This window comes from Coregonus lavaretus, assembly GCF_964263955.1.
Source record: "Coregonus lavaretus genome assembly, chromosome: 2".
NCBI classification, from domain to species: domain Eukaryota; kingdom Metazoa; phylum Chordata; class Actinopteri; order Salmoniformes; family Salmonidae; genus Coregonus; species Coregonus lavaretus.
The window spans coordinates 46,126,980-46,142,762 of NC_139989.1; the positions used below are offsets into that span (position 1 = coordinate 46,126,980).

Consider the following 15,783-nt stretch of genomic DNA (forward strand, 5'->3'; position numbering starts at 1 on the left):
ATCATTGAAGTCGTTTGTGGCGACGTCAAAATGAGGGGTGTTGTACAAAACACCCCTCAGCGGTTGGATCATCTCTCTGTCATTAGCGTATCAAAGCCAATGACGAATTTTCAAATGCCGCTTTACCTACGTGTGCTCTGGCTCTGGCCCAACCCATCGGTTTCTTGGACCAATCATTGGGGAGGTACTCAGATCCAGACTCATTGCGGAGAAGAAACTAATGTCCGTGGGCGTGGCGTTTGGCCAGAGCAAGGAGTTTGGGTAGCTAGGCAACACAGGCCCCGTGTAGCTCAGTTGGTAGAGCATGGCGCTTGCAACGCCAAGGTTGTGGGTTCGTTTCCCACGGGGGGCCAGTATGAAAATGTATGCACTCGCTAACTGTAAGTCGCTCTGGATAAGAGCGTCTGCTAAATGACTAAAATGTCTAAAAAAATTGAGGCCCACCTAATCATCAAGAGCATTATAGAGACATAAATAGAAAACAATAAATCTCAAAGTATTAACACTAAAATGCAATTAATTTACAACGCACACATTATTATCACCATCATTATAACTGTGACAGTCTGTGTCCTTAAAGGTTTGTCAGTGTCCCCTCTACAGCAGCTGACTGTACTGAATGTGGAATGCCATCCAGCCAGTCAGGGCAGCCACTCCTTTCGCACGAACGGCCCCAATCAGTATCGCCATGACGGCGGGCTGATACCCTGGGGAACATAGTGATCCCGGTGAGAACATTCCCATCCACTTCTCAGGTGGCAGGGGCAGGCTGTCTCCTGTTGGGAAAGCTGCTGTCCGAGGCCTGTCCATTACACATGCCCTTCACCGACCATCTGACCTCGTTCCCTTTTAAGGCTCACAGGTTGTCGCTCCCTTTTGGGAAACGTCAGTCATCTCTCCCATTAAAACAAATGTTGAGTGTTCAATGGTTCAATTCATGTAGAGTTCGCTCCACCAATAAATAAAAGGTCATTCTGTTTAATGGGTTTCAAAATGTAGCCCCAAAGCTGTTGTCTTCAGACCCTATATACACAACATGTGTATTCTTCATAAAGTGCCATCATACAGTACTATCTTCCACCTGTTGCTCTCATGGCACCCCTTGGTTTGCTCGAGTTGCAGTAACTCATCATTGCCATAGAATGGCGTCTACTTTGAATAACATCCAAGGCTGGAAGTAGCGCACAGTGGTTTCTTTTGACCCTTTGGACACTGGCGCAGAACAAAGTCAAAGTTAGCCGACGTGGACATTGCGTAGAAGACGTTAGCTTTGTCCGGAATGAGTAACTCTGAAAAACAGAAGACGTGGGGGTTGGTATGAGAAAGGAGAATATTACATACGAGTACACTATTAAAGTCCTCGTCAATCATTCAAGGACAACACTATCGTCAGTGTTCTATCTTCAGTAATATTTCTACTGTAGTTCAGTACAGTTAATGCCAAACTATGTGGCCTCTTTTTTTGAGTGGGCATATGTACTGTGTAAGAGCATTGATTGTGTACTACCTCTTTCCCGGGAGATCACCTGTGTGAGCGTGAAGTCTTGGCAGGTCATGTGCTCCAGGTTGTGTTTTTCCAGGGCCCTCTGGATCACCTGGGCAGTTTTTTCCTGACTAGTCAGCTGAGAAGGACACACGAGTCAAAAAAGCAGTTAACATGCTGTAAAATAATGAGGACGTGAAGGGTTTGGCTGCAAAACCTCCCTTCAACCAACCAGAGTATCTTAAATAAGACGTCAGTCTTATCCCGCCCCGCCCATCTCTCTTTTCCTACTAGCACTGACTTTGCTGATAACATCTTTATTGAGGACAAAATGTTCTTACTAAGACCGTGATATGTGGTTGTCTCACCTAGCCATCTTAACATGAATGCAATAACTGTAAGTCGCTCTGGATAAGAGCATCTGCTAAATGACAAATGTAACCTGCACTGCAGTTCTTATCTTCGTTTTCATCATAACCAAATATAATGTACAAAGCTAGAGTACTATACAAATGATCCCTTTTAAAACATTTCCGTAACAGCCTTGAACCCAAAGATAATCCCTACCCCCAGATCCCAATCCAAGCTCACCAGGATGCTCTTGTACATGTTGCCGTTGCCAGCCTCCACACTGACCCTCACTATACAGGAGTCAGCCACCTGTCTGTTGTAGAGCGGGAGGGAGGTCATGGACACAGAGCGCTTGTGATAAGAGGCCAGCATGGGTTTAGGGTGGGCAGCCACAGGAGCAGGGGCAGAGAGGTCAGGCTGAGAACTGGAGGAACAATTGGAGGGACAACTGGAGGGAGTGGAGCCATCCGGGGAGGAGGTTAAGGCATCTGCCACATTTTGACAGGAGCTGGACAAAGACTGGGACAAGGGAGAGAGACAAAACATCCATGAGTGCCATTGGGAATAATGAATTAGTCTTTCGGTTTGTCTGTCTGAGATATTGACCTCAGCACATTTGTGGATAACTGAAGTATTGAGCCATGCTTCACCAGAGGCATGTGCTAAGCAAACACCACTCCTGCTTGGCTTAACAAGGATCTGGTCAATTGACATTCCAGTTCTCAAGGACATCAGTTTCTATGGGCTGTCAATGGGGATCACTGTTATGAATGGGAGATTGTATACAAAGCTACATAATGACATACTTTTGAATTGCTTCATTGTGTAACTACTGGTATTAGTAAAGTGTAACTAGAGGATGTTTTGTAGTACAGTGTGTTCTATTAAAACATTTGAAACGGCTTTAACCAGGGTGAGCAATGACTGACAGAGCGAGAGACCGAGTCAGAGGTATGTCTAAAAGGGAAAGGAGAGCCCTGTACCTGCAGTCTGAGTGTGGAGGGAGGGGTGGAGAGGTCCTCCATCTCAGAGCCACTGGACCCTGAAGATGACACACTGATCTGGTCTGCATGGCTTTTGCTGCTGGGTCCCTCACTCACTTTCAGGAGTCTGCAAATACACAAACATAGTTAGAACTTTGTACAAAATGAACAAATGTGGTCAACGTACACTAGTAAAACCTTGAATACTGAATTTTGTCATTGTTCATTTATAGTTCTTGTTTATTCACAACAATGTTACAATATTTGTATATATTAGAGATGGGGTGAATACTATTGTCTTGAGAAAAATTAACTAGATGGCAACTGCTATTAAGAGAAGTGTTCAGTACGCACGAGGAGAGTTTCTTGCTGAGGGAACGGTGGCTCCAGGCACTGGCGGAGCAGAGGTCTCCTGGAGGTTCCAGGTTTCTGGACAGTTCATAGCTGTGGCAGAACACATAGAAAACACTTATGAGCCCCGAAGTCAGGGTGGACTTGTCTAAATGTATACAGCCTTTTGTTCCAGCCCTGCACTAACACATCTGATTCAAAAGCCTGCACACACTGCGGCCCTGTGTCAACCCCAGCTCTAGATGGGTTTTCTATTAATTTCCTTAACAGGCAAAACCAGGGTAGGGATTATGGGATTTGTGTTTTACATGTCATTTGAGTAGTACATTTGTGTATACAGCATATTAGAAAGAGACAATTCAGGTTCTATAAATCTCCATGGACAAGGGTTTACTGGCATCATTTTAAGACATGATTAGGTCCCATCAATCCTTACAAAGCTCACCAGCTCTTTAACTCCTCATTGCTCTACCATAAAACCAGTTGGGGACAGGTTCTCACCTCTCCTGGTCAGTGAGCAGCTTCTGGCCCTGTAACCAGGCGGTGATCCTGGTGTGATGGGACAGGTTGTATTGAGAGCAGGAGGCTTGGAGCTGCCGGATCTGAGAGAGAATCTCAAACTCCTGCAGAGAGAGAGAGGGAGATCATGAACCCATGTCAGCTGTGTGGTTGTTATGTAACTTGTTATAAACTAGCAACACGTTTAACAGTCATGGGGCTCCAATAAAGACTATCTGAGAGGCAGAGTCATTTAGAGCAGTAAGCCAACATCCCTAAGCACAAAGGTGTGCACTTTTCCCCTCGGCATGTCAAAGTGCCCCTAAAATGTGGTGGTGTGTGTACCAGCAATACAATGCATTTCATGTCCTATAACATCGGTGAAATATTTATTGGACACGCTTGTACTGTATCTTTTGCTTTCTTTACGTAAAATCCCATTCCCTACAGGCTTAGAGATCGAAGACAAAAACAACTTACCCTCCTCCTCTTTTCAAAGTTTATGAGGTCCCCCTGTCAAAAAGGGCACAACATGCTACAATACATGTAAAAACTTGACAATATGTAAGATTTGTTATCAATATTAAACATTAAGATAGCAATCAGCTAAGGTAAATATAGAATTAACCTAAAGTAGCTGCCATAACATAGCAGTCTGTGTCAATGGCTGTTTGCTTACCTCCACAGTATCTGGTAGAGCAGTGTCCAGCATGGTGAAGATAGTCAGGTACGTTCCCAGGTAAGGAACCACCCCACTGGAGGTGCTCTGAGGAGACAGCAGTACAGAAACAGGAGACAGAAGAGAGAATGTCAGAGGATTCTAGTAACACAGCTTTAGAGAATGTGTATATGAAGCTAGAAAAGGTCTTGGTCCATTATTACTGTACTTTCATAGCTTAGTAATCTGTGGCCATTTGAAACTTGCCACACGACTCTCGGTCTTTGAATATGTTTTTCCTCTAGGGGAATCAATGTAACCTCTTGTGGGTTAAGAGCTGATGTGGAAAGGGGGCTACATGTGACTTCTCAAGAAGCAGAAACTGCCACCGCAAAATACTGAGTAGACAATACTAGGATCCTTCCTTCCCTTTCTATCCCCCCATGGTAACAGCTTATAATAAACCTGTTTGTTTTACTTTCAGATACACCTAATTCTGCTATCATTTCTGTCCATTTAATGTTGCATGGAAAGAAGTGAAAGCTAAACTCAATGACCCCCACTATATATATATATATATATATATATATATATATACAGTGGGGCAAAAAAGTATTTAGTCAGCCACCAATTGTGCAAGTTCTCCCACTTAAAAAGATGAGAGAGGCCTGTAATTTTCATCATAGGTACACGTCAAATATGACAGACAAATTGAGAAAAGAAAATCCAGAAAATCACATTGTAGGATTTTTAATGAATTTATTTGCAAATTATGGTGGACAATAAGTATTTGGTCACCTACAAACAAGCAAGATTTCTGGCTCTCACAGACCTGTAACTTCTTCTTTAAGAGGCTCCTCTGTCCTCCACTCGTTACGTGTAGTAATGGCACCTGTTTGAACTTGTTATCAGTATAAAAGACACCTGTCCACAACCTCAAACAGTCACACTCCAAACTCCACTATGGTCAAGACCAAAGAGCTGTCAAAGGACACCAGAAACAAAATTGTAGACCTGCACCAGGCTGGGAAGACTGAATCTGCAATAGGTAAGCAGCTTGGTTTGAAGAAATCAACTGTGGGAGCAATTATTAGGAAATGGAAGACATACAAGACCACTGATAATCTCCCTCGATCTGGGGCTCCACGCAAGATCTCACCCCGTGGGGTCAAAATGATCACAAGAACGGTGAGCAAAAATCCCAGAACCACACAGGGGGACCTAGTGAATGACCTGCAGAGAGCTGGGACCAAAGTAACAAAGCCTACCATCAGTAACACACTACGCCGCCAGGGACTCAAATCCTGCAGTGGGAGACGTGTCCCCCTGCTTAAGCCAGTACATGTCCAGGCCCGTCTGAAGTTTGCTAGAGTGCATTTGGATGATCCAGAAGAGGATTGGGAGAATGTCATATGGTCAGATGAAACCAAAATATAACTTTTTGTTAAAAACTCAACTCGTCGTGTTTGGAGTACAAAGAATGCTGAGTTGCATCCAAAGAACACCATACCTACTGTGAAGCAGGGGGGTGGAAACATCATGCTTTGGGGCTGTTTTTCTGCAAAAGGACCAGGACGACTGATCCGTGTAAAGGAAAGAATGAATGGGGCCATGTATCGTGAGATTTTGAGTGAAATCCTCCTTCCATCAGCAAGGGCATTGAAGATGAAACGTGGCTGGGTCTTTCAGCATGACAATGATCCCAAACACACCGCCCGGGCAACGAAGGAGTGGCTTCATAAGAAGCATTTCAAGGTCCTGGAGTGGCCTAGCCAGTCTCCAGATCTCAACCCCATAGAAAATCTTTGGAGGGATTTGAAAGTCTGTGTTGCCCAGTGACAGCCCCAAAACATCACTGCTCTAGAGGAGATCTGCATGGAGGAATGGGCCAAAATACCAGCAACAGTGTGTGAAAACCTTGTGAAGACTTACAGAAAACGTTTGACCTGTGTCATTGCCAACAAAGGGTATATAACAAAGTATTGAGAAACTTTTGTTTTTGACCAAATACTTATTTTCCACCATAATTTGCAAATAAATTCATAACAAATCCTACAATGTGATTTTCTGGATTTTTTTTTCTCATTTTGTCTGTCATAGTTGACGTGTACCTATGATGTAAATTACAGGCCTCTCTCATCTTTTTAAGTGGGAGAACTTGCACAAATGGTGGCTGACTAAATACTTTTTTTCCCCACTGTATATATATATATATATATATATATATATAAAATGTCTACATATCATGTCTGCAATGCTCTTACTCAATCTCTCTCTGAAGTATTGCTTACCATCTGTCTGGCAATAGGACAATTCTTGGATATCTTGGGAGAAATGTTATCCATGGCTGGTTGGCTTCCATCCTGAACAGGGGTCAAATATAAGCTAAATTCAGTCTGCATTTATGGCCTTCCATTGTCAACCTGTCTACCCATCTGCAATGACCTACAGCATATGCAAAGAGTCAGTCAAATCTGGTCTAGGTCAGAACTGCCTTTACCAGCTTATGTGGTCAACACCACATTGGTTGTTCTTAGAATAGATAAACATATCTCAATATGTAAACAATATATTGAGCTTTTAAAATCCATGCAAACATGACCAGTTGGAAATGTCAAGATGTGAACAAAAGCAGTTTTGTGCTAAGGAACAAAAGGGGTGGACCCACACAGTAAAATGAAATAAAGGTCATTAGTGTAGTGTTTGTTGACAGAGATGCAAATATCAGCTTGTTGTTACATTCGGAGCAATATGTAGAATATTACTTTAGAGCCCTCTCACTGTACCCAGACCTAATGAAGATTGACACAAACACCCAGAGCTGACAGAAAAACAGAACACCCTCTCTTTTGCTTTGGGACAATGGCTTGCTATTAACACACCGTTAGGCAATTTCACTAAACATTAACTTGACAGAAAGAAGATGGGTTTTAATAAGTCGTAAAAGTAGAATATCAAGGTGCTTGAAGATGTAAGTAGAGATCGACATCTCTTAAAACAATAAACACTCCATATTGTCATTATTTCAACAGTGTCATATCGTCTGCATTATGTTTGTAGAAAGAAAGCATACGGAGACTCAAGTAAAACATTCAGTTAAATAATTTTCCTTAAATGTATTGGATTCTTACCTCCACAAGGATCTCTCTGTTGCTCAACACACAGTTCTCATCTGGGAAGGTTTCACAGAGGTTATCAAAGATGGCCACGCTGTCCCTGAATAACAACAAACCAATTGAATCAATCCAAAAATAACACTCAGACAAGACACCACTAGCAACTTTGAATCAATAAAGGGATTTAGAGTTGGTAAGGCATGGCATGTTGACCTAAAATTATTGTTAAACTATTCTTGACATTGACACAATACATGTTTTTTATTGCATAGTTATGTCATGAAGTACAAACTAAGGTTGGTTTAATAATGTAGGTCAATTAGGAGTAAATCATTTCTTTACTGAGCCTTAAATTCGCAGAGGATAAGGACACTATTGTTCATTTTTTTGCCATATTCAGTCAACGTTATTGGCCCTCTAGCTTCATGACTCAGCTAACCCTTCCAGTGTGACCGTACAGTCCGTACCTACACACAGCAGCCCAAGTCTTCCTCAGCCTGTAGACAGCATTGGACTGAAGGGCAGACAGGATGGCCCTCAAAGATGTGAAATTCTTCAGCTGCCGACACTCCTGTTTCAGAAAACAGTCACAAGTTAGAGACTGACTAGGGACTTACTACTTACAACTGAATGCGCTGAGAACCAGGATACAGGTTGACGTTTCGATGTGTAAGGCTGCACTTGGATTTGAAAATGTATCCCTCAATGGTCCACGTTACTAGATGTGTCTGACCTGTCCTACTCTGATCCACTTCTCAATGACGCAGGCCCTCTGAGCTGGGCTGGAGGCCCTGCGGACGGAAGTGGGGCTGGAGGTGGGGGAGGTGGACCGGCAGAGCAGGGAGGTGATGACCCGGTTGGTGACTGCGTTAAACTGGGCGATGGTGGCACTGACGGTGGCAGAAAGGTTCTCCTTCTTGTCTCTCTGGGACCACACACAGCCCAGACACTGGTAGGGAACCACCTTCCCAAACAGCCCCTGAGACACACAGATAAGGAAGGTAAAATGGAAGAAGATTGTTAGTGATCCACTCCTGAGGACGCATATTAAGAGCCAGAAGTTATCTGCCATGATTGACACTTACAGCGTCCAGTCGGGTGAGCTGTTCTGCGATGCCTGTGACTGAGAAGTCCATGATGTCACCCTGATCCAGTGGGCTGTCCCATTCTGGGCCTTCCTCCCCTGAGCCCTCATCTTCCTGATTCACCTCAGCCTGGGAAGAATGGCCACCAGTATCCATTTCTATTAAAGGAGAGAGGAATGACAGAAGGGGATCAACAATGGTATAATAATCAAAGGCAATTCACAGAAAAGGTTAAGAAAAACAAGTGAATTGAGATAATCCTGTACCTTCTCTCTGGAACTTATTAAGCAGAGTTTCAGAGCACTGGGCCAGTGAACAGAAGGAGGACAGGCAGTGAAGGTGGTCCAACAGCAGCCTTAGGGAGGGGTGCTGAGGAGGATCCCGGAAGTCCTCACTGTACTCCTCCAACCAAGTCTGGATCAGGGGCAACAGACGCCTGAGGAGACAACAACATGTGATGAAACAATGTCTTCCCTATTCCAGATTCACGGAAATAAATGTGATCCAGTTAAAAGCAGCCAGCTCACCTCCTGTGACATTCACTGTTGTCCACATCTAAAGCTACTTTGTCCCTGTGAGAGCAATTAGGAAGACAGTGTCAGAGTCATCTAAACTGGGATTGGACCACTGTCCTGTTGGTCACATTCTTCTTCAGACTGTTTTTCTTTGGTCTGTCTCTATGCTCTGTTGTTATCCTGACACTGACCTCACTCCAAACTCGGTGAATAATTGTTGTTGTTGTAAAACCTGTAATGGCTAACTACCTGCTGGGTGCTTATCATTAAATCAAAGATGCTGAGATAATCATTTTGTCAGGGAAATAAGAAAGAAAGAAAACAGTCTGACGAAACGACCTGACTTTGCATGCACAGCGAGAGGTGTTGTTCAAAAACGGCCACTCTCGATGTACCCGCTCATCTGTGTCCAACATAACATTCTAAATCAAATTTGGCGAATCTTATTTGTTACTGTGATTACTCGGAATGTGTCAAAAGAGTTGGGTGAAAACGAGAAGGCAAAAGAAGAGAGAGGGAGATAGACATTTTTAGGCCATTTCACCAAACATTAACTTGATAGAAGATGGGTTTTAATAAGTAGTAAAACTAGAATGTCAAGGTGTTTTCAAACTATAGAGGTCAAACAACCTGCTCACATAATTTCATACTGTCTAATTTTAACAGTGAAATAGCTTCTGCATTATGGTCTGAGACAATGGTCAGGTAAAATGTAACAGCAGTTATGAGTACTGTAACTTAATGATATGGCCCACCTCTGGAAGAGCAGCTCTATGAGTGCACTGGTAGTGGTGAAGGTCTGGTAGGTGGACAGGAAGATCCGTCTGTAGTCGGGCTCCTGGCAGCAGGGGTCCAGGAGGTGGCTCACCAGCCGGTTCAGGGTGGCTGCCTTCAGCCTGCGCACCTTGCAGGTCCGGTACTGGACGAAGGCAGCGCATGGCCGGGCCTCGGTGGGGCTGGCTGGTATCTGGACGGGCTCCCGACGCAGGGTGATCCCATACAACACCCCCTCCTCAAACTCCTCACCCCACTCCTGCACTGGATTCTGGGTGGGAAGGAGGAACTCACACGGTGAGATGGGGAGACATGGAGCTCCTTTCAATTCCTTCAATCCTCTATTACTCTTGTATTGAAGCATAATGGACTAGACACCTCATTTTTGTTTTTGGAAACAACACTGAGGTCAAAAGGTGAATCATTAGCAGGTAAAAATAGCCATAGGTGACCACTAACAAACAAGCGGAGGTGACCCGCAAACCACTTAAACCCCCCTGAGTCACAGTGATGATGAGGCTATGAGGTTCACACGTCAACAAACTGGACCTCACATGCAACACTGACATTTCAGCTCATGTGTATAATTGCTGTCTAGGGGCAGTAGACCACTGACAGGACAGATCCTACAGACCATAATGACCAGCTGTGAGACCAGATTGATATTATGGTCCATTACAGTAAGCCTATACAGAGGCATGCCTGCCTTGTGAGCAAAATATAGACACCTCACCTGGAAGGTCTATGTGATATAGGGAGCGCTTTGGGTTTATCAGTTATTCAGCTGACTGTTGAAAAGACAAAATCATGTTTGCATCTGCACACACTATCACAGTTTCTTCTCATGATATTTACACGTTGGTTTAGCAAAGCTAGATTTAGATGAAATAGAGATTAGATTTTTTCGCTTTAAAGGTTTCATTCAAATCCCTCTCAGAATACTGTACTGTTTACATTAGAGAAAACACTGAACACAAATGGAGATACTCAGTGGCAGGTAGTTTCTCTGATTTCAATGCTTACTGAGAAACAATGTGTTCATTTGGTAAATCCATATGAATTCAATCACTTTTTGACAGCATCCCTTTTGATTTAAACAAAACTTTCCATACATGTTTGCCCATGGAAGACGTGCTCAGAAAGTGACTTTTTGGACCTGAATGCCAAAACATTCAAGAGATAGAGGTGCTCAAAGTTTACCCATTTTGCATACCCCACCATACCATGAAACATCCATGTCTTCAGCACTGGAAAAGATAAATGGTTGAACAGGGTTGTCAAACTATTTGATAATTTCTTGAATAAAATTGACATTATTTACCTTAAATTAAGTTAATCATCCACACCCACCCTGTATTCAAGAGCATGTTGTGTCTCAACTGATGGCGGACACAACCTCAGATAATGGCTAAGCTACAACATATGCAAAATAATCTATTTATTTTAGATAATTTACATTTATTTATTTTTTTTTACATTCAAAAGATAAAGGTGCTCAAATTTGACCTATTTTGTATACCATGACATCCATGTCTTCATCACAAATATATATATATTTTTGTGATGAAGACATGGATGTCATGGTATGCAAAATAGGTCAACTTTGAGCATCTTCATTTCTTGAATGTTTTGGCATTCAGGTCCAAAAAGTCACTTTCTGAGCACTTCTACAATGGGCAAATATGTGTGAAAGGTTTCGTTCAAATCAAAAGGCGTGCTGTCAAAAAGTGATTGAATATAAATGGATTTACCCCATTACAACATTTCATACAATAGTTGGCATATTTAGCAGGACAAAGAGCTTGACTAATGTATGCCAAAGAGGATTGGTACAGAACAACATGAAAAGGTACACAGCTTGCCTATTGAGGACAAGAGCCGTGTGGTACAAAGAGATGGCACCTGGGTCAAATAATTTAAAAGACATGATCAAAGAAATCGTAAATAAATCAGCATAAATCCCCTTTAAAATATGTAACTTATTAAATCTATCCCTCCACCCACTCAGTCCTTATGCCAGTCCCATATGCAAGTCTCTGTCACTAGCCCCCAATCAATCTCTCTGTTCTAATACACGCCCCTCATATCGGTCCACCCACTTTCTGATATAATTTAGGCTTTCCCCATCTCAGTCTGAACTAAACAGTCTGATTTTAACATTGGCACTGATATTATCCATGTATGATCAAAGCATTTTAAGTCATATGCCATCTGACAGACAGACGTGCAGATGTTTATGGTGGGCAGAACACATGATAATCATTACCCAACTCCTAAATTACAGAGGGTTACTGATGTACAAGGCAGGCAGACGTGCGTCACAACCTAATTATATACACCTGACAAAAGACCAGGCCAAGAAAAAGAGACACTACTATCGGTGTCGTGAGGGACCAATGTCACACCATTGTCCTTTATGGAATACTGCATGTCATTATCTGTAGGCCTACATGGAGGCCAAGGCACAGAGTTCCTAATTATATGGGCAAGGATACAATACTGTAACATCTTTATATTAGTCTTAGGTGCACCAAACTAAATTCAAAACAGACAAGAATTGTCCAATATTTGAGACTAAACATAATGATACAAATGATGGCGTCAGGATAGCTCTCGAAAACCCTTCTTCCCCATACGTAGGGTTTTCAGCGGTTACATTATACCCACAGTTGGCTTCATGTGAACTACAATTTCATGCTGTGTTAATGTTTAGAAACATCAATAATCACAGCTTTCAAACCAGGTTTCGAAACACATGCCGATATGCACCTTATCTTTCATATCAGCGATAAATACTTTTTCAAATAAGATAACTTAATGTACCCAGCTTTGCACAGATCCACAAGCTGTGTGTGCCTCCAGTTGACGAACTACACTTCCTCCCCAGTCATGCTAACGCACAGGTTTTCAGAGCACGCTAGATAGTTAATTAGCACAAGTGTCCGCCAATGTCTTCCGTAAACAAGCGATGTAATGTGGAGATATGGCCGTGTGTGAACACTAACCCTAAAAGATTAGTAGTAATTTAAGTCTCGCCGATATGAAATATGATCCTTGTGTTTCCAATACCATACCACAAGCGATGCGTTTTAACGTTTAGAACGAGCGTCGGGGATCTTAACAAAACTGCCCCGACCAGAAAATACTATCGTCAATAGTTGCTAAAGCAGTTAGCGTCTATTAATCTGTTAGCATTATGATATCACCGTATTGTTGGAAACCAGGTATAGGCCTAATACTTGTTTATCCATTCAGGCAGTTTTATCTAATGAATAAATAGACCTTGACACAGGACAACGATGCAAATAATAGTCTCACTGACAGATATGCATACACTGTAAATGCAGGAATATACTTTACATCCATGCAAGATGCATGCATAGCAATATGTTGCAGTGTTGCTGCCTTATTCATTAGCTGGACATTAGCCCATTCAAAGACGCCAACTACCTATTGACGATAGTACCTTCTGGCCAGGGAAGTTTTGTTAAGAGCCCAGACGCTTGCTCTAAATCACATGTGTCAAACTCATTCCACGGAGGGCCTAGTGGCTGCGGGTTTTCACTCCTCCCTTGTCCTTGATTGATGAATTAAGGTCACTAATTAGTAAGGAACTCCCCACACCTGGTTGTCTAGGGCTTAATTGAAAGGAAAAACCAAAAACCTGCAGACACTAGGCCCTCCATGGAATGAGTTTGACACCCCTGCTCTAAATGTTAACATGCAGGAAACATAAGGACCAGTGGAGGTTGGTGGGAAGAGCTATAGGAAGACAGGCTCATTGTAATGGCTGGAATGTAATAAAGGGAACAGATTCAAACGTGTGGTTTCCATATGTTTGATCAATTCAATGAATTCCATTCCAGCCTTTACAATGAGCCCGTCCTCCTATTGCACCTCCCACCAGCCTCCTCTGATAAGGACCGTTGTCTTCTCAGGTATCTGTTTAATATAAGCGATAAATAATTTTCCATGTTACAGCGCTTGTTTACAGAAAACAGACGGAAGACAAGAGTCCACTACCTATGCTTCTCCAGACACAAGTGTGTAAACAGAAGACTGATGCCACAAAGTGTTGTCACTGAAAAATACTGTCTGCTGCAACTGTGTTAAAAGCGGTTTAAACCGTGTACAGTAAGTGTAGCCTATATTTTGCATTTGCCAAATGATTTTGATGTGACATGAAAGTAGAGGGCTTTATGTTTCTAGAATCATACCGCAATTAAGAATCGATTCACGTTTAGATGGAATATTTGTCTGCCATAACCAATTCGCCTCTAAACAGAACATGCAAGGTCCTTGAATTATAAGGAGTAACGTTAGGCTCCTTTAGTCCATTATTGTGCTATAGTTGCAAATGACTATAATAACGCTCTGACAAGACAGCACGCACTGTCTGATTTATGACACACAGGTGTGTGAAGAGAAATTAGGCTATTAACAGCATATTACTTTCTATTCAAACAATGCATAGCCTATGATTCAAATAGCCTACATTACATTATAGTTCAGAAAATACAGTAAAACTAATGAGATAACTATCATTTCTAAATTAAAAGCATGCCGTACACCCACAAAAGTATTAGCCTACCATTGATATCTCCCATTTTCCCATCTCGTCAGTCACAGCAGAACGTTTATGGTGTGAAAACTTCCATCTTGTTCAAACTAAGTGTTGAAGCTTCGAAGGAGTTGAAGTTTACCGCTGCATTGTGATATGAATAAATGTTTTACAGAAACATATTTCTTTAAACTACATGTGTTAAACAAAATATAAAATGTATTTTTAATCTGCGTACTATTCGTCACATTTTGCGGCCGCATACAAAGTAACACCCTATCATTTGTCAAGAGCTTCCCATAGCTGATCAACAGGCAGATCAATGAACTACACTCCGCACCTAATGCCACTATCGCTAAATCCTTCAAAGCGAAGCTAGGCGTTCTTGCCTGAAACTCCTACCTTTTATACAGTGGGGCGGTATTGGAAGAATAGGCTACTTATTTGAGGGCGGTCTTGAGATAACGGGTGTGTTCTCTGGTCTGCTCTTCTGTGTGTATTTGCATATTGCCTACAAAAAACTACATGGGGGGATAATCATCTGATCGAAGCTCGAGCTCATTGCTTCTTCAAGTTCATCTTCTAGTGAGTTTTTTGTGATGATAAAGAAAAAACCTGGATGCTGAAAGTAAAATCTGTTGTAGGCGGTGGCGACTTGTCATTTTGAGCCCACCTGTTTAGCCTTTTTTTGTATTTTATTTTTTCTGTTTTGCATGTTATTTTGGCATTAATACGTGTCACATATCAGTTTGCAAACAATGTAAAAAATAATAAATCATTGAGTTAATAAAACTGCTTACAAACATGGTCTCTTTCTTTTTTAAAAGGTAGTGTATTTCATTCAGCACATATATTTGTAGGTGGCTTAACTAACCTGTTGGCAGCTCAATTTACCCCATACCCGGGGTAAGTTGTGACAAGAGACCACTTTTTTTGGATAAGCTATGTTTTAAAAACTAATGTTTATATGAATTCTGATTATTTCCAGGGATACACATCATCTTGAAATATATGTAGATATAATTGTTAGAAATAATACAATATTTCCCTTGATGGAATGATGCTGAATGTAAAAATAACCTCAACCCCACTATCCCCTACTGCAAATAAGGGCAGAACTCTAAAAAAAAGTATTTCTCTCTCACACATTGTGAACACACACACACTGTCCCAGAGTCTGCTTCCTCCATTGGATAGTGCTTGTTGTTGGAGTCGGTTTCCCCCAATTCATTCTTCACAGCGAGTGGACACTCTGGAAGACAGATGGACAGACAGAGAGCATTGATTTGGGTGATTTGATAAAGCATGGTCTATGGTGCATCTTCTTGAACTTGTTTTTGATTTATACTGAACCAAAATATAAACGCAACATGTAAAGTGTTGGTCCCATGTTTCATGAGCTGAAATA

General features: G+C 42.1%; 1 protein-coding gene across 1 annotated transcript; it reads right to left on the bottom strand.

Moving 5' to 3' along the window:
* Positions 1–1,149: 1,149 nt before the first annotated feature.
* On the bottom strand, positions 1,150–14,493 carry LOC311100613 (ral guanine nucleotide dissociation stimulator-like 1; the record flags this gene model as incomplete). The annotated part of the gene is made up of 17 exons (XM_084141540.1): positions 14,406–14,493; positions 9,796–10,085; positions 9,053–9,097; positions 8,792–8,961; positions 8,526–8,683; positions 8,174–8,419; positions 7,908–8,011; positions 7,456–7,540; positions 6,616–6,687; positions 4,346–4,432; positions 4,147–4,179; positions 3,670–3,791; positions 3,172–3,261; positions 2,818–2,944; positions 2,075–2,353; positions 1,508–1,622; positions 1,150–1,289 (listed from the first exon to the last, which is right to left on the bottom strand). Exons 1-17 carry the CDS (start codon positions 14,427–14,429, stop codon positions 1,150–1,152), a joined length of 2,187 nt encoding a protein of 728 aa, XP_083997666.1. The 5' UTR covers positions 14,430–14,493.
* Positions 14,494–15,783: the final 1,290 nt, after the last annotated feature.